The following is an 18,753-nucleotide window of genomic DNA, read 5'->3' as shown; positions in this document are numbered from 1 at the left end:
AGAGGGCGCTGCATGTCGATGTCCCTCGAGTCGATGTCCCTCAGAGGCCTCTGTATCGGTGTCAATGTCATCATAGGTATAAATAGTCGCGCGCAGCGTCCGTTGCTCAGTTCCGCTTTGAAGTGCCATGTTCGTCCAGTATGGGATGGTTAGTAACCCTTGAAGGAGCGTCGGCTGCAACTACAAGGGAAGTTTTACTGCGGGGAAGGATGGGAGGGGCGATAAGGAATACGTGGGAGGAACATCCAGTAGAAAGAACGTTACAGTTGGTAAGTAACTTGTTCTTCAAATGGATTGTGTCCTCCCACGTATTCCTAATCTTTGATAGACTCCCAAAGCAGTAATGTGTGAGTGCAATACAGCTTTCCCAAATCTAGTTTCTTGGCTAGTGGAGGAGTCTAGACTATAGAATTTTGTAAAGGTATGTGCAGACGACCATGTGGCAGCTGCACAGATGTCTTTTATTGGAACTCCCCTCTGGAGAGCTGACAAAGCTGCGATACCCCTGGTTCAATGAGCCCTTAAGTGTTGAGGGGGCTCTTTCCCTGCCAATTTATAGCATTCTAGGATAGTTAAAATGATCCATCGTGAGATGGTTTGTTTAGTGATGGCTAGGCCCAGTTTATGTCCTGCATACCCCACAAACAACTGGTCTGCTTGCCTAGGTCTTGCAAGTCTGCTGATGTAGAAACTCAAAGCATGCTTTGGATCAAGTCTGTACAGTCTTTCCTCCTCTTTCCCAGGATGTTAGGCTTCACTTGAAGGACTACTTTATCCTTGTGGAATATAGTATGCGGAGGTTTGCAACATAAAGCTTTAGGTTCTCTCACTCTCCTGCCAGAAGTTATAGCCACTAGGAAAACTGTTTGAGAGTGAGAAATCTTAATGGGCAGGAATTGAGGGGTTCAAAAAGAGTGCCCGTTACAAATTTTAGAACTAGATTTAAGTCCCACAGGGGAACTTGAAAAGGAGTTGGTGGGTAGACGTCAGTCAATCCTTTCAGAAATTGAATGACTAAAGGAATGTTTGTTCCAACGGCAGCGGTATAGTGATTTGGTTGCTGGTCTTCTGGCCGAAAGCAACACCTCCATTAAGTCATCCGGGAGGTCCCAATCTTTGTATCTCAACCTCTGAGAAACCATGCGTGAAGGTTGAGAGTTCTGATATCGGATGCAGAACCTGACCTTCCTCTTGCGAGAGAAGATCCTCACTTTGTGGAAGACGAATCGGAGGACAGATGGACATGTCTAGAAGATGCAGGTACCGTGTCCTCCTGGCCCAGTCCGTGGCAATTGGGATCATGGTTTTCCAGAACCTTCTCAGCCTCCTTATTACGTGAGGAATGACGGGGACTGGGGGAAATGCATAAAGAAGTGGAAACTCCCAGTCCACCACAAATGCATCTCCTAGAGCTCCTCTATGGGGAAATTCCCTGGAGCAGTACTGTTTGCATTTCTTGTTGAGACACGTTGCAAATAGATCCACCTGAGGGGTTCCCCAAAGGGCGAAGATCCTTTGAAGGACTTCCTGAGCTATCTCCCACTAGTGGGAGACAGTAGTCTGCCTGCTCAGAACGTCTGCCACCGTTTTCTTCTCTCTGCCTAGATGGACTACGAATAGAGAGATTCCTTATTGAATTGCCCAGAAGCAGAGCTGCATTGCCTCTCTTCACAGTGGCAGTGACCCTACGCCTCCTCTTTTGTTGAGGTAGTGTATGGCCACTATGTTGTCCGTCATTATCAGAATTTTTTTTCCCTGTACTGATGGCAGGAAAGCTTTCAGTGCTAGCCTGATTGCTCTCAACTCCAATAGGTTGATGTGTAGTTTGGACTCTGATGGAGACCAACGACCGCTGATGGTCAAATCATTGGCATGGGCTCCCCACCCAGTAAGTGAGGCATCCGTCACTACTGTTATCTCTGGCCATGGTTGCCAAAATGGTTCTCCTTTGAAGATGTTCTCCCGACAGGCCCACCACTGAAGGTCCTGTGAGACTCTGTTTGGGATTTGTAGGAGATCTGACATCTTTCCTGAGAATTGTGACCATTGGGTCCTTAGAGCCCACTGGAGAGACCTCATTCTCAGGTGGGCCTCTGGTACTAGAAAAATGCAGGATGCCATGAGGCCGAGCAACCTCAAAAAGTTGAAGGCTGGCAGATACTGGGCATTTTGAAATCTGGTCATCTGTAGAATATCTTGAGAACTCACCTCTGGTTGCAAGGCTTTCCCCAGGGATGTGTTCAGGACTGCTCCAATAAATTGGAGTTTCTGTGATGGCATCATGTGGGACTTCTTGAAGTTGAGGGAGAAACCCAGCTTGTGGAGGAAGTGGCAAACATAGTCCAGATGATCTTGAGCTTGTTCTGGGGACACTGTTCTGATCAACCTGTCGTCCAGGTAGGGGTAGATATGAATCCCTCCCCTCCTGAGACTTGCTGCCACAACCACCATTAGCTTGGTGAAAACCCTCGGGCGGATGTTAGCCCAAATGGGAGAACCCGAAATTGATAGTGAGACCTGCCAATGGCGAACCACAGGTACTTTCTGTGCTTGCGATGGATTGGCACATGAAAGTAAGCATCCTGAAGGTCCAGAGATACCAACCAATCCTGACGTTGGAGGGCCTGAAGGATCTGAGAAAGGGTTACCATCTTCAACTTGTCTTTCCTGAGGAATTTGTTCAATTCTCGTAAGTCCAAGATGGGTCTCATTCCTCCATCCTTTTTCGGGATTAGGAAATATGGGGTGTAGCAACCCACGTTCCTCTCCGCTACAGGTACCGGTTCTATAGCACCTTTTTCTAGCAGGTCCGAAATCTCCTGCATAAGGAGCGGGTCTGGAAACATCAAAGGGTTGTTCCCCGGTGGATGACTCTGAGGGGTGTGTAGAAAAGGCAGGCAATAACCGTGGGCAATTGTTTCAATGCCCAAGCATCTGAAGTAATAGCCTGCCAATCTGTAAGATGTTGAGTTAATCTGCCTCCTACTGGTGTCTTGTGTGGTGAGACCTCAGAGGGGTTTTAGAGCAGCTGATGCAGATGCTTCGGGCAAGGTAGCACCTGCAGATGCAGACATGGTACCTTTGACCCGTCCACCATGGGTAAATCGTCTCTGGCCCCTTTGAGCTGGCTGTCCTCTGCCTTTTACGAAACCGGAGTAAAAGCGAAAGGACTTATCCCTCCAGGACGTACCTGTGGGGCGGTTTGGAGTTTGTCCTATTGCAGCCCCAAGGGAGTTGGCCGCCGCTTTGGAAGTTTGCAACTGCTCCAAACTGTCATCAGCTTTTTTACCAAAAAAGGCAAAGGTGCCGTCAAAGGGCACATGCTGGATGGACACAGAAGAGCACCAACACTCATTTTCAGAAGTATGGATTGCACATCAGGAGCAAAGCCAGATTTCCGCAACCACGCAAATCTGCAGATTGTGGTACTAGCCGCCATGGCTCTGCTGATGCTGTCAACAGAGTCAAGACCAGTTTGAAGGGACTCGCACATCGCATCCCTTCCATCCTTGATAAGGCTCAAGAAACCATCTCTCTCCTCTCCCTCGGGGAGGTGGTCAGCCACCACCGAAGCACACTCCCAAAGGGTGTGACTGAACCTTGCCAGCGTGCAAAATGCTTTAGCAGACTTAAGAGCCATGCTACATGCCGAGAAGACCTTCTTGGCCATGGCGTCAAATTTCTTGTCGTCACAATCCTGTGGAATTGTGGGGTATGCTGATTGTCTCCCTGATGAAGTAGCAGCTTGGCTTACTAGACTCTCTGGAGTCAGGTGCTTAGATAAATAAGGAAGGTCTGAAGTTGATGTCCTATATTTTGCAGAAAGGTTTGTACTGACTGCAGGAATTACTTCTGGAGTCTACCAATTTGTGGCTACTTTTTTCTGTAATGCTGTATGGAAGGGAACCATAGGGTCTTCTTGAGGTCCCTTATCTAAATGTATGTTAGGTCATCTTGCTCAAAAGAGGGTGTGGGTCTCGTCCACCCCATATATTCCATTACACTGTTCATAAGTAACCTATAATTTCCTTCAGCATGATCACCAGGATCCGGTATACTAAAGTCTACTTCTGGAGAGGTATCAATACCACTGGCCTCATGTAAGGACTCTTGTATAACCTTTAGCCTGACCTCTTCTGGTACAAATTCCTCAGGCAGAGGAGGTCTTGTAGATTGATGACCAAAATGCCTTTCTGCATCTGAGTCTTCCCCTTCTTCATATATGGAAGATAACGCTCTGAAAAAGTCAGAGCGTGGAAGGGGTCTGAAGCCCATCTCAAGTGATGATGGAGCTATATTAGTCAACACTGGCCGAGAAAGACTCAAAATCTTCGAGGTACACATCATAGGTCTCGACGCAATCATGAAAGGCGTTGATGAACTCGAGATTGGCCTCAATGTCTTTGAGGGATTTGGGGCATTTCTTCGATGTCGCCGATTGGGACGACACCGGTCTCGACATTCTCAAAGAAGACTCTGATTCCTTGGGTGTGGATGGCGTCAAAGGGGCACGAGATGCCGGTAATTTCTCCTTCGTTGAAGTCGTCGATGGCGTCAATGATGCAGATATAGACTTCAGAGGTAAGGCCGATGTCTTATGCATCGAAGAGACTTTTTCTCTACTTGAGGCTTCATGACGCTCTCGAGGAGTACGTTTTGCCGAGGTCGACGACTCACGGCTTTGATGTTTATCGGGTTTTTTACCTGGGGTATCGCCTTTATGTATCTCTGAGGGGGGCAAGGCCGTGTTCTCGAAGACCCTTAACATTTTCAAACGAAAATCTTCCCACTGAGCCAGGGAGCTGTACTTCGTCGGACAAGAAGGATGAGTGGTGTGATCTGCTTCTAGCTCTCAAATAGGAATGCTTTCTTTTTTGACAAGGAGATGACGGTCTTGACTAGTCAGAGGTCAATTTTGAGGGTGTAACAGATTTAACGGTCTTACCTTTCTCCAGCTTCCACCTACGCTCCCTCAAGGCTTTCACCGTCATAGGAAGACATTCTTTACACTCTGAACACGGGTGCTCTGGGCGTAGGCACCATAGACAGATCCTGTGGGGATCAGTCAACGACATCCTTTTACCACAATTCCGACATTTTTTAAAGCCGGATTGGGGCATCGATGGAGCTGACGAAGATGCCATCGTGGATTGAAGATTCAATGTTTTTTCTTCAAAAAATGTCAAAGATTTTGATTCACTGAGGAACCAGGCGTTACGTCTTCGAGGCATACGAAGCGCCGAAAAACAGAACTGATGCTGCGCGCGACTATTTATACCTATGATGACGTTGATGCTGATACAGAGGCCTACGAGGGACAACGACTCTGATGGACATCGACAAGCAGCGCCCTCTACTGAAAACATTTTCCAAGGCCAACAAGCTGGAAATGAATATTAAAAGGTAAGGAATATGTGGGAGGACGCAATCCATTCAAATAGTGGCTTACAACCTGCATCAACGAGCTCATTAAATAAATGTGCTTACTGTACGTACGAGTTGTATGTATTGTGGACATTTGGTGTCATTTAAATGGAGCTATGAAGATGTGTATCAGACAGAGTCCTCCAAAGCTTAGACGTGCGCGGGAACATGCACACCTGCCTACACATTCACAAAAATGCATGTCTTGGGGTGCACCTGGTATACGTGAGACTAAAGGGGTCTCCATACCCCCAAATATGGGTAATGTTCTCATTGGCATCATCACAAACATACATATCCAGAGGCAATATTAATCATGAGAGAATTGCCAACATGCTTGTTACCTAGGAAATAGTACTTTTCAGAATGTGACTTGTGCTTCCCTACAATCTTGTGCATGGGAAAGGAATGCGTGCCCCTCTACCTCAATGGAATTGACTAAGAGCGTGTCTCTCCAGGTGCTGGTTACTGGTCCTCTGCATCTCACAATATACTGTTATGAATGAAGACAAAAGCACAGCTCCCACTGAGTACATATTAGGCTGAGAGCCCTACCTAGCCAGCCCAGAAAACAGGGTCCTGAGGGAGGGCACCAGGATGCAGGTGTGTGAATTGAAACATGTGCATTGGCAACGTCTGTGGTTGATTTCTTACACTGTTTGTCTATTAAGACCTTTTATGTATTAGGCACTTAACATTGCATGCTTGAAAGCCCTAAACTGTACCTCTGGCAAAAGATCCCTGTATTTTTTTCATTTTACCCCGAATGGTGCACTAATTTCTCCCGGATAAATCAGAATCTGAGATCCCACCAGGGAAACTACTTGGATGTGTTTCTGAGAAGCCCCAGGGTCAGAGCCAGTATGACCCAAGTACACCTGCTTTCTGTGTAAGCAACATCACACGTCTACCTTTGCAGATTGCACTAGTTGGTGGCAGTCCACTGTGTATGTGTAGAACTGTAGCGGGACAAGCCTACTTTAAGCAGCGGTGTCCCAAACATTAACTTCCATACAGAGCCCAGTCCAGAGCCCTCCAGCTTGCCTAAGTTCCCTGGAGATTGAATGAGACATGGATGTGGCTTTATATGGTCACGGCTGTTGCCTATCCTCAGAAATTGAGGATGCAGACCAGAGCCGACAGGGCACTTGAATTGGGACCGGTTTCCTGTCCAGAACCCACATCTACGTGAAGGACTGGGAAGATGCCTGAAAAGGTCTGACTGTGACGACCACCAGTGGTTCGGAACTGGCAGCATTTAAAATAATGCACCTTACTTATTGTGAGCAGAGTGCTTACTCGGCTTCTGGATTCCCTATTTAACCAGAGCCTGTATTGATCCATTGACAAAGAGGTGTTGGGCTTGGCAAGGGATCTAGACCTCATCTGTTTATGCCCAAAGTCCCAAGAACCTCCTCCCCATCAACATCAGACTCGACACCTCGTTTTTACAGTTCAGGAAGGAGCTCAATACCCTCTTCAAAGAATAGCTCCTTCCTAATACCTAATTACCTAATTCCACACACCCTCAACACCCCGGCCTACCTGTGGCTGAGTGATCTGATGTACTCTCTGTCTTCCCCTGGTTGCTTGCAGATCCCTTGCTTCCACTCTCCCGAAGGGGGAACCCCTTTGTTGTTAGCTCCCCTCTCCCTGTTTTTCAGCTTCTTTCGCCGTGTTTTTACCCCCTGTGACTGTAAAGCATTCTGCTATTTTGTGACTCAAGGTTGGTGCTCAATAAATGCCATAATAATTAGTAAAAGCCACTTACAGATTAAGATCATGCAGACCCTTTGCGTTAAAACTTCTTTACGGGCATGAACCAACAGAACCAAAGGCACTGTTTCCATACACTCAAGCGAGAAAAGGGAACAGTGAAACCAAAGCCCCAAACATTCACCAGGTGGGAACTGCAGGACACAAGTCCCAAGTGCTCCCTGCACCTAGTGAAAGCTGGGGAGAGGCATGAGAACCAGTGTAGTGCAGGACTAACAGGAGTCAAGAAAGATGGAACCAATCCAGGACATACCAGGGAACACTTTATCCAGCATGAAGGCAAAAGCAAGGGAAGTGCAAGGAAAGGGATCTCAATAAAGCAGAATTGCTGGCATGGGGAATGCAAGCCTCCCCCAGACCACCAAGGCAAACCTACATATTGCTGGGTGGAGCAAGTTAGGCTCTCGCCACAGGAAGATTAGCTTTTCTTCAATAGTTTGCGTCCCTTATTCTCTACGAATTGAGGGCTAACACCATTGTGCATACATGACATATAAAAGGAAGCTAATGAGACTGTCAAAAGATAAAGTTACAAGGTGTTGGGCAAAGTCAGTGCGACATCAAGTATGATGTCATGTGGAGTTCAGAGTTACTGCAACCACAGAACATCCTTGGTCCAGTCCTCTCATTCTGGATCCTCTAGCAGACCTCAAGTCCTGCCTGGATTACCACAGTCATAATGCAGTAACCAGACAAATACTAACCCCATTCTACTAGTTCATGGACATGTGGACAACTTGGGTGTTTTAAAATCTCTGTACATCTTTTATTGTACCACCCATTATTGACAAACTTCCCTAACAGACCGCCTCGTGGAGACAACTGCATTCCCAGTTCCCGAGGGCTTCTACCAATGTGTGGTCAGGCCTTTTATCAGGAAGAATGCATCCCATCAGTTTTCAACGGCTCGTAACCCATGCACTCATTGGACTGGAGGACCTTTGTGTCACTGTCTTAAATGACGTAGCTATCTCCTGCTCTAGCTGGCTATAGTATCTTAGCCACCTTACAAGGGTATCGTCAGGTGATGTAAAAGGCCAAACCAAATTTCAAAATATCTACGTGCCAAATAAGTCAGAGCTTAGTGGTGTACATTGGACACAAGGCTGATGGCGAACATATACAACCTCATCAGGGCAGGACTCAAATGATACTTTAGCGAGAGCCCCCCACTACACAAACACAATTGAAATCTGTCTATTGCCTCACTGGGTACTATCCAAACTTATTTGCAGCAGTTGGGTCCACAGCAGTTCACATGATGTCACTCACAAATAAAAATCCCAGAAAGGTGGTTTGATCAGAGGAGCATCAAATGGTGTTTTGCAAGCTAAATGATTTCCTCTGCCGGGGTCCCAGTGAAGACTTCACCAGATTACAGCAAGTATTTTGTTGTACCGATTTATGCATCCAACATAGTGTTGACTAAGGTCCTGTCACAATTTAATGAAAAGGGCAGGGCACATTTTTTGCATTAGTTAGTGGACAGCTGAAAGAAGGCAGAGATGGAACACTGTGGAAAAGAGTACTCTGCTAAAGCTTGAGGAGCAAGGTCTTTGAGAACCTATCTGACAGATTCTACATCACTATCCAACACGGATCATAATCCTTCAACGTGGCCTAAGGCCATGAAGGAAGAACATTTGAAGTTGCTTAGCTGGTCCATTAGCCTACAAGGGCTAGGCTTCACGATTGCTCACTGGGCCGGGAATAGTCATGGAGATGTGGATAGACTCCTAGATGAGAACTTGGAGACCAATCTTTTTGGAAATGTGTTCCACTGTTTGTAATCTGGGATGGACGAACTGTGAAGTCTAAAGTCCTAAACTCTGCCTCTAGCAAGAGAGAAAAGGTCTTCATTTTTCCCGACTGGTTAACAGTCTTGAGGAGTCAGAATCGAAGGGCTTATTAGGGATGCAAATCTGAGATGTGTCTTGCAGAGGCTCCTTGCAGCTAAGGATCAGGGGGCTATAATTGCACTGAGTTTCCTGTGCTAGTAACATGGTCATCTAATCGGACCAAATGCTTGAATGGTGTCCGGATTCCTGGCCAGACTGCACTATTAAGTGAATACTCCGTAAAATGCCTAAGAAAGTTCAAATGTGTTCACCTCCAGTGCCCAGGTATCCTTCAAAAGGTCCAAAGGATACGACCCCCCTGACTGGGTTCTGAGTTTTCATTCTGCTCCTGAATTTCCCCTTTAATCAGAGAATCTTCAAACATACTTTGTTGAACAACAGCGATTGACCTTGTCGATGGACCCCACAGGAGGAATGCTGCATAGATGCTCTGACAGCAAACAACATCTTGCCAACACGGATCTGAAAGAGGTGCTGCCAGGGTCTTCAGAATTCAGACGTCTCAAGCGGCCGAGAGGAAGTGAGCAATTGACCCTCCCACCCCTTTATCCGACAGGCAAGGTCTGTTCTGAGTTCTTAAGGACCCTTTGCTCCTCATCTCTGCCCGAATCCAGCAGAAAGGGATTGGAGCAATGAACAATTAGAGAAAGAACACCGGACAGAGCCTAAGACCTGTCTGTATGAAAGGCAATGAATAAGTAAAGGCTCGACCTAACTATAACCATTGGACTCCAGCTGCATTTGGGATTGTAATTCCTGCACTCCTCCCCAGCATCAGCAGGCCACCATCACTCTGACTCGGCCCCTTTGCTGCACATGAACAGCTTCCACCTCCTCCAGAGCATTCAGACATGTGGCCCTAATGTGCAAATGGAAGTGGTCCTTTCAGTTCAATCTACACTTGAATTTATAATGCCCTACACTGTGGCTGAAACAGCAAACAAAGTAAATACAGACACCCAAGCAAGACTGAACATGATGCTCACGTTGGTCATTTTCATGTCATGGCTAAAAGTGGGAACTGGCGGAGGGCCGGCAGACAGCGACGTTTCTTGAAGTAATAGGACGGATTTTACGAAACGATGATTAGGTCCATGGTACGCAAGGGTGTCGGTCATCCCGTAGGCCGCGATGACACGCTGGGTGTCTGTCTGCAGGAGAAGGAGATAAACACTGTCAGATTATGCAAACAACATGTGAATATCATGCACATGAACTGCCAAATGGAATGTTTTAATGTTAAAGGAAGCATGCAAAATGTCCCATGCCCTATTCCCCACATTGAATAATTGAAAATCCTCTGAGTGCCTATTCCTATTTAATTCTAAAAATAAAGTCACAGCCATTGGCACTTCTCTAAGGTTTAGTTCCAAAAGCGACATGCTCATTGCACAAGTATCCCCTGCAATTCATTGCTCTGAACCGGGCAAGGCTTTATCTCAGAAAGTTGTCTCCGGTCCCCAGGCCGCAGTTTGGGTAATTTCTTAATTTTGGGGGTGTTTGCCATAGCTCAGTCCTAGTACTTATTAACAGGCCTTATTGTCTAAAATGCAGTTTGATAATGATGTGATGTTTTGGCATCTTCATTTCTTTAAGAGTCAGTCACATAGGAAGCCTCTAAAGAACAAGAACAGATGATAATGATGACTGAAAGACACACTTCAATATTTGTCTCATGTGAAGACACAACGAGTATGTTACTCTGATGTTCTGCTGATTGGTATTTGTAAGTCACACATCTGCCACAGTCAGTGCATCCATCCACCCTCAATGAGCTGGTGGGAGCAGCAGCTTTAACCCCATTGTGGGCAGCAGCCGTGGGTAGTGGCAACAGTGTGAACCGTGGCACTTACTTATGTTACAACTTAAGCACTGAAACAGATTGGAAACTCAAACACACTCAGGAGTGCAGTGGAACAGACAAGATACAGAGTAACAGGTTATCACTTTGAATACAAGTAATTTTCTGACAGAGGTAAAATCCTTTCTACTTCACAGGTGAAGGCAGCGCTCTATGTGGAATGTTTCAAGCCTTCTCATTTCCTAACTGCTATGGGGAAGATTAACCGGGACAGAGTGTGGGTGCAGGTCAGTCTACAGCTGTACATTGGTCCAAGAATCAGGTATCAGTGGCCTGTTGCCTTTGACTCTGGTGGATTCAGGCTCTGCGGGAGAGGGAGGGCAGAAAGGGATGGGTACAGTGTTACTTGCTGCTGGGCTTATGGGAGGTTGTTGGGGTGCGGCATCAGGAAATGGAGAAGTCGCAAAGTTACAGGGGGCTTATTTGTTGATGCTAGAGTATGCCGCAGACATGTCTTCTCAAATAGGCCCATGGACCTCTGCAAAACATTCATCGGTTGTGGTGCAGTTGGTGTCACAGCACTGAACAAAGAATGCAGCTATATACCCCACAGGAGAATGAGCACCACTGGCCAAAACCTGTTCCAACACTGTTGCATCGCAGGGAAGTGATGGCACTGGCACTGATGTCCTTGTTGGCTCAGTCAGCCGGTGTTTATCATACTTCCCGTTGGCATCGCCCCCACCCTTCACCTGGGCTGTTAGGATCCAGAGGACATGATGGCTGAGGCTTTCAACCTGATTGATCCTGCTGAGTCACGAGAAATTAGTACTTGGCCTGGACTATGGTGGGAGAAAGGTCAGCGCCCCTATAAAGGGCTGGGTGGAACATTGCTGTCAGGATGATAGTGGAGAGTCTGTTGCAGGGGTTTGACACATCTCCACCGGGACTATAAGATCTAGTGCAGGTCCCCTACATCTATGGAAAATTAGAGCAAAGGTAAGTGTTTTCCCCTACTTACTGCGATATCCACATCAAGTGGGCGACATGTTGACAAATGTGAGCATCCCGGTGATCAACCCCCATATCCATCACCATCAGCACTTACTGTGATATCCACCCCAAATGCGTTATGCGTCACATGTTGACAAATGTGAGCTTTACATGCCCAAGTGATCCATCCCCATATCCACCAGCATCAGCACTTACTGTGATAAGCACACCAAAGGGGTCACATGTTGAAAAATGTGAGAGTCACCTGCCCCAGTGATCCACTCCCATATCCACCACCACCATCACTTACTGTGATATCCACACCGAAGGGGTCGCAGGTCCTGAACTTGCGGCTGAATCTCATTGTTGTATGTGTTCCATTTTCAGACAAGAGCAGAAGCACATCGCTTTGTATGTTATCAAGAACGGGAGGCACTTCCCCTATCCCGTGATAACCCTGAAATCAATTATGGAAACAGAAAATTAGCATTCAATGTGGCAATATGTTATTTCAGAGACTGAGTGCTCAGAGGCACACTGATTTCTGTGTCAGCATTCTTCTAGGAGTATCTGATCACCAGCGAGAGTGACCATGACCAAAGAGGGAGGAATGATCATATACTGAGACAGCCGGGATATAAAGCCGACCATAGGATGACACAGTAGGAGATGTGAATATTAAAGCACAGCTCTCGACTTTACAATGCAGGATTACCTTGCCAGATCTACCATTGCATCCTCTTCAATAGTACCCAAATACTGAAGTGAACCTCATTCAGCACTTGATTTCCCCGTGAATACCATCAAACCTTCACACAAGGGCTGTCTCATCCTATCAATCCAGGACACCCCATTTCACCCAGGATAATAATGAGTTGAAATCCTCTACCGTGCAAGGCCAAGTAGGTGGAAAGCCCTGGAGCGTGCATAGCACCTTCAGGACCTTAGATATTGCCATGGAGTGTGATCCTCATTAGTCATTTGGTGCGTTTTGTACGGAGGCCCTTGTGCAGATCCAACCAGTGCACATTGCAACTTCAGAGCTGGTCTTAAAATTCCATTCAGCGCAGTGCCTACATCAACAGGAGTGCCTTCTCTCGGGTACCCAACTGCAGTGCTCATGATGTGCACATCACTGTCCGTACCCTCCATGCCGTGGAAACCAGTGCAGTGAATAGAAGTGTCTGTGGCACTGTTAGTACCTACTGTACGTTACCAATCACGAGTGCCTAAGAGGGTACACACCAGAATATTGTCCTTTCAGGTCAGTCACTAGTATATACACTAAGTAAAACACCTTCAATACACAGCCGTCCTGGGGTAGACGCCCTCAGCACATACACCTCTCAGAAAGCTGCGTCTCCAAGTTGCCACATGCAGCTGAAAGGTATGCCACACTGTTGGTATTAGAGCAAACACACCAACATCATACCAGTGACATCACTAGGGTTGGTGACGCCCGGTGCGAAACTCATGGTGTGACCCCATCCTCCCCCTGGGGCCACTGCAATGCTCATGTTCATCTTCTGAGGCGCCACAGTGGCATAACTGCCTATATTTGAAAATCAAAATTCCTGAATCTCCAGGAAATATCCGGAGGTTAGGCAGGTATGCACAGTGGCCAGTCATGGCATTGCCCCTGTCACAGGGCATCCGCCTGAGGAAGGCAGAGGCACTATAGTAGTACTGTTTCAGTCGTCAGATAACTTCCCCCATGGCTTATGGTCGCTTCTTCACTTCACTGCTGCACCGCCAGCCCGGGCCGACTTAGCAGCTGCACGCGTCAGTGTCAGGCTGGCGCCGCAACAGTGATTCAAATGAATAATGCGGATGGGGTCACGGTCCAGGCAGGGACGTTTTCTTCATTCAGCGGCGCTAGCCCGACAGTGACACGTGCCTGATAATTAAATATAGCAGCAGGGGTCTGCCGTGCCACGCCGCAGCAGCATTGAAATTGGTGATTGATGAAGAACCCCTTTTCATTCATGTTATGACGCTGTGTGCCCACATTCTGGGTTTGCAAGCATGGTGCCCCTGGTGTCACCCCCTGTGAGGGGTGTCACCCGGTGGGGTCCACCACCACCCCCCCCCCACCCCTGTCCTTGTGACGCCACTGCATCATAATTTAACAAAACGACGGGTCAACCCAACACCATATTATAGTACGAAAAGAGATTTCTCACACACGTATGGAAAGTTAAACATTTTACATAATTACTAAGCCAGGATACTTAGTTCCTTCCCCATACTGACCCCTTCGAAGAAGATTCTTTTCTCTTGTATGTTACCATACTCACTTGTATGCCATCCTTTTGCAGTATGCCGTGCAAAATTAGCTTGTCATGTATGCATTGGCAGGTGGCGTTTCCAGTGGATTCTTATGGAATCACCCGTAGACTTGGAATAACAAGGGTTGGCCCCTAAATGTTTTGTAACTGGGGGGCTTACACTCATAAATGGGGAGAATCCACATTGAACTAGAAGAGAGTGTGCAGCTCCCCTCCCTTATATGCCCAGACCTCATGTGACATCTAACCTTTGTGCAGGCATGGAGTAAATACTGCACAACGCCTTGCTTGTCTTTTTTATTAAAAAAGTTGTATTCATGACATTTCATCATACAAAATTAATATCATTCGTGATACCAATAACCAAATTCACATACATATAACAAACAAGTAAAAAGGTAGATCTCGTTTTTCTCATATGACACAAGACAAACAAACCAAACTAATTGGGATGTAGTCATACAATGTGCGGTTAATATTGGGTGTGCTTCATATGCAATAATTAGTATAATTGGATCAAATTCACATAATTTTCAATTGGGTATGCGTGGGCAACCATAATGTTGTACATCTAGTAGGGGTTGATGGTATCTAGATAGCATTTATTATTTGGCAGTGGTTGTTCAAAGCGTTGCCCGATGGCTGCAATGGACATATTAGCTGCATTTCTATTTTAGCACAGGAAGTTTCTTATGAAGTTACTTCAAATCTTAACATAGGAAGTGAAGTGACTGGGAACATCATACAGTGCTCCTGACTTCTGAGAACACATTCTTACCCTCTTCACTGAAATGTACCTGTAAGTGGAATTCTCATCTTCTCCAGGTTCTGGTTTACCAGATATTGATCAATGGAAATCTATGTGCCCTGTGAGTCGGCAAAACGCATTGCCCTTCTAGTAAGCTTTCAGGAAGGCGTGTGTACTGTAAACCTGGAAGAAAATTAGGGTTTGCATATCGTAAATATGTAACCTTGTTGAATGGTGCAGGTCCTCCGAATCTTGCTGTCCCATCTTCCTCTTGGCGGAAGAAGTAAGACAAATCTTTCCATTAGCTGCTTTGCTTCCCAATTATGAAAGGGGACCGCTTATGAAAAGCAGAGAGATGTGCAGCATTGCTAGAGGATATCTTCACCGAAATTTAAGAACAACAAAAACAAAATAATGTAAGAATGTAACGCCCTCCCCCTCGACTACTGGTCTAGCAAGGAGTTCCCAGGAATGGCGATCACTCAGTAACAGGGGAGGGATGCAAAATCTCACCAGGGTTAAATTGGGTGATCTGAAAAATTGAGCTGCACTAGCTGCTTTTACTTCATTCTTTCAAGTAAAGAAATGTAAAGAAATAGAAAACCCCGTAATATTTTGGAGGAGCCAACCTCGCGCAAAATGTAAATCACAATCACGAGCAAGCACTCAAATTAGCACATCCAGATGTCCATGCAGACTCGGTTTTTTGGTTAGATGGATTCTCATTGGGTGACAGGGAGAATCCTTCAGAAACATTGCCTCCAATCTTGAGGGGCAGGCAGGATGGGGATTCTTCTTTTTTCTTTTACTTCCTTTGTGAGAGGCTCAAAATTTTAATTTGAGCATCAGGTAACTGAAGGTTGAATTTGGGGAGCAAGGATGTACAAACAGCCGGATCTGTTTCAAAACATTACTGCATATACCCCACTCCTTGTTTGCCTTCTGCTTCTATGGCATAACTTAACTGATTTGAACATTCTAAGATGTCGGCTGGTTCACAATCATAGTCCAGATATTCTTCAGTTCAGCTGAGCCCACAGTACAACAAAGGCACCCTTATTTCCTCTGTCCAGCAGCTGTCACGCACTAGAGATTTACATTGTGTATTATAGCCAGTCAAATCTCTGTTCCATTGCTGCTGATCTAATACCTCACAGTCCACACCCTGGGCCACCTGCCTACAGTCAGTACAATTACATAATAGGGATCACACCAATCCCTGCAATGGGAATTTAAATACTCCTCTAATTTGTATTATACTATAATCCACTTCTGGTGCATCTGGATAAGACCTGTTGGCCTGTCAGGTCGAAGTAATACACTGATTATAGTAAAAACCCATGTCCACTTATGGGATCACAGTAAATGTTCCCCCTAACTATTTTTCTATAATTTCGGATGCGGTTGGCTTTTGTGCACACATTATTTACCATGTACACAACTCACTAACAAGGTAAGCCATTTTGTGAGCTTGTGCAGTTAGTGAGCTATCATCTCTGAAGAGAGTTTGGAGGTGGATTTCCCCTTCCCAGCTTCTGCATTCTTTACAAATCAGTGCAAAAGGTGCATCTTCCAGCACCTTTTCCAAAGAAATCGGCTGAAAAAGGTTTCATATGTGATTATAAAGCGAGCCGATAAACCAGTCCAAAACGTCACGATTTGCCACAGTACCTAGCAGAAGTACTCCTATGCACAGCACAATTTGTATGCACAAAATAACTTGGTATGCACAATAGTTTAAGTTGTGCCACTCTGCTCAGAGACAATGCAGAACATGCTTTATGTCTTTGGGGAAAACAACACTTGTGTGTTTTACAAAAAACAAATATTGGTCATTCAAACTGATGTGGCTGGCATACAGTTGTGAAACAATGGCAGCTAAAATGAGTGTGCCAGAAAATATGGCAATAAGAGTTCATGTGGCACTTTAATGTAATTCATGGGCCAGGAGAGCACACCTCTTATAACGTGTGTCAAGATGATAATTGTACCAGACTAACTGCACCACACAGTTTGATGATCAGAATGCCTTTGCCACTGCTTACCATCAACATTACATTTTCCTGTGAAGAGAGCACTGACAACACTGACTCCAAACCAAGCGTACCGATAGGAGGCTAACATACCGCCCAATTTTACCCCCTAAAAATAGCACAATGTGCCCAATTAAAAAATGGGGACTACAAATAAACCCAACAAAAAAATAGAACACCGAAAAATCGGGGCCACCCTCCAGCTTCTACCCACAACTTTCCACTGATATTTCTGAAACGGTGACCAGCAGATCAGGGGCAAAAGATGGATTTCTAATGATATTACTGCCCAATTTCAAGAGGAAAGAACATCTTTTGATAGGTATTAAGTACCCTTTTTTGGCAAAGTTAATTAATTTGTACTCCCTAAAAGATCATTTGATTCCATGTTAGGAGTCAAATCTGATGAAATCCCTGCTGGTAATCTTAACATAGGAAGTGGAGTGACTGGCACATAATGTAGGCTAAAGTTGTTGTTAGGACCTTTTGGGACAAGACTTTAGAAATCCTACCTTAGATGAACAGGGTCATACCGCTTAGGTTTAGCCTGAACCACCCAAAGGTTTGGTAGCAGTGTCTGAGCAGCCAAACTTAGTCTAGGAGGGAAGTAGGGCTGTAGGGCAGCAAACAGAACTCAGAACATACACTTAGCTCACAGAAACACTTATACACAGAGTTATATAGAAATAAGCATTTATTTATTATACACTAAGGCTTATAGCATTCTGGTAAGTACTATCATACTGTAGTAGAAGACCACAGTAGCAATAATCACAGTGGTCAATACTTTTAGAATAGCATAGGCAAACAAATCAAGAATAGTGAAACACTTGAAACAGGTAAGCATACTTATTGGAAACTGATCTACTTTAGTTTACCCTCGCTTAGGCAGTCCAAAAGGGCATACTGAAGAAAAGACAGGACAACAGAAAACAGTGTTCCAGAAGGCAGATCAAGCAGGAACTCTTCAAGCTTAAAGGTAGGTTTCACAAAACACAAGGGAATTTGGGTTTCCCTTGCAGCAGTGCCTCAAGGACCAATGTCCTACGGCAGCAGTGAGTCCAATGGATCATCCTCCCCAATCGGACTCAAGACTGTCCCTTGCAGGTGCAACCCGAAGCAGAGTGTAGCCTCCAGGAGCACGCAGGCAATGCAGCAAGCTCTAGGTAAGTACCTAGGGGTAAACAGTACCTATTCAATGAAGAAAATTATTCAGTAGGACGGTCTTCAAGATGAGGCAACAGCAGACCCCGGTTTGGGTTTCTTGGCCTTGGCAGCTGAAGAAGGAACTTTGGAGGGATCAGATGACTGCATTCGAGCAGCGGGGCTCCTAGCAGAGGAGGATCTTTGCAGAACTGGTGCATAAGAGTCCTTCACAGATGACGGTTGTCATCCGGCAGACTTTTCTCTCTGTTTCTCGGTCTTCTTTGGATCTCCAGTTCCAGGGGTCGACTCTGAGTTTCAGCTCTAGGATCCTTGTCTTTTATGCAGGAACACTGGCTGAGTCCACCAATCACCAGACATGCATCCATTCGAACTTGGAGGTGATTGTCCAGTGGGGACAGCCAGCCTCCCAGTGCAAACTGGACCCAGGCAGGCACACTGCAGGACAAAGACCAGGGGAGTTTCGGTCACTTTGCCTGTTTCCTGTCCTTTCAGGCACTCAGAGTCTTGGCAGGCATTCCAAGGGATGCCCGCTAAAAACAAAAGACCCTCTGACTCCTACCCCACCCAGCCAGGCAGAAGAAGGCTTGAGAAAGGACAAGTCATCGAGAACAGGGCTTGGAAAAGCACAGTCACCATTTTAGGGCAATTGTGACCATTGTCTCCC

General features: G+C 46.0%; 1 protein-coding gene across 1 annotated transcript in view; it reads right to left on the bottom strand.

Annotated features, from left to right (window-relative positions):
• LOC138580141 (putative DBH-like monooxygenase protein 2) overlaps window positions 1–18,753 on the bottom strand; it is a 460,802-nt gene that overhangs the window by 417,415 nt on the left and 24,634 nt on the right. Inside the window, exons 2-3 of the mRNA XM_069650458.1 lie at window positions 12,164–12,310; window positions 10,046–10,210 (exon numbers count right to left, since the gene is read on the bottom strand). Coding sequence (XP_069506559.1) covers window positions 10,046–10,210; window positions 12,164–12,310 — 312 coding nt within the window. The remainder of the gene's footprint in view (window positions 1–10,045; window positions 10,211–12,163; window positions 12,311–18,753) is intronic.

The sequence above is a fragment of the Ambystoma mexicanum genome, chromosome 3p (assembly GCF_040938575.1).
Source record: "Ambystoma mexicanum isolate Mex_15411 chromosome 3p, UKY_AmexF1_1, whole genome shotgun sequence".
NCBI classification, from domain to species: Eukaryota; Metazoa; Chordata; class Amphibia; order Caudata; family Ambystomatidae; genus Ambystoma; species Ambystoma mexicanum.
The sequence above is the reverse complement of the archived record's forward strand: the minus strand, read 5'-3'. Positions and strand labels throughout refer to the sequence as shown.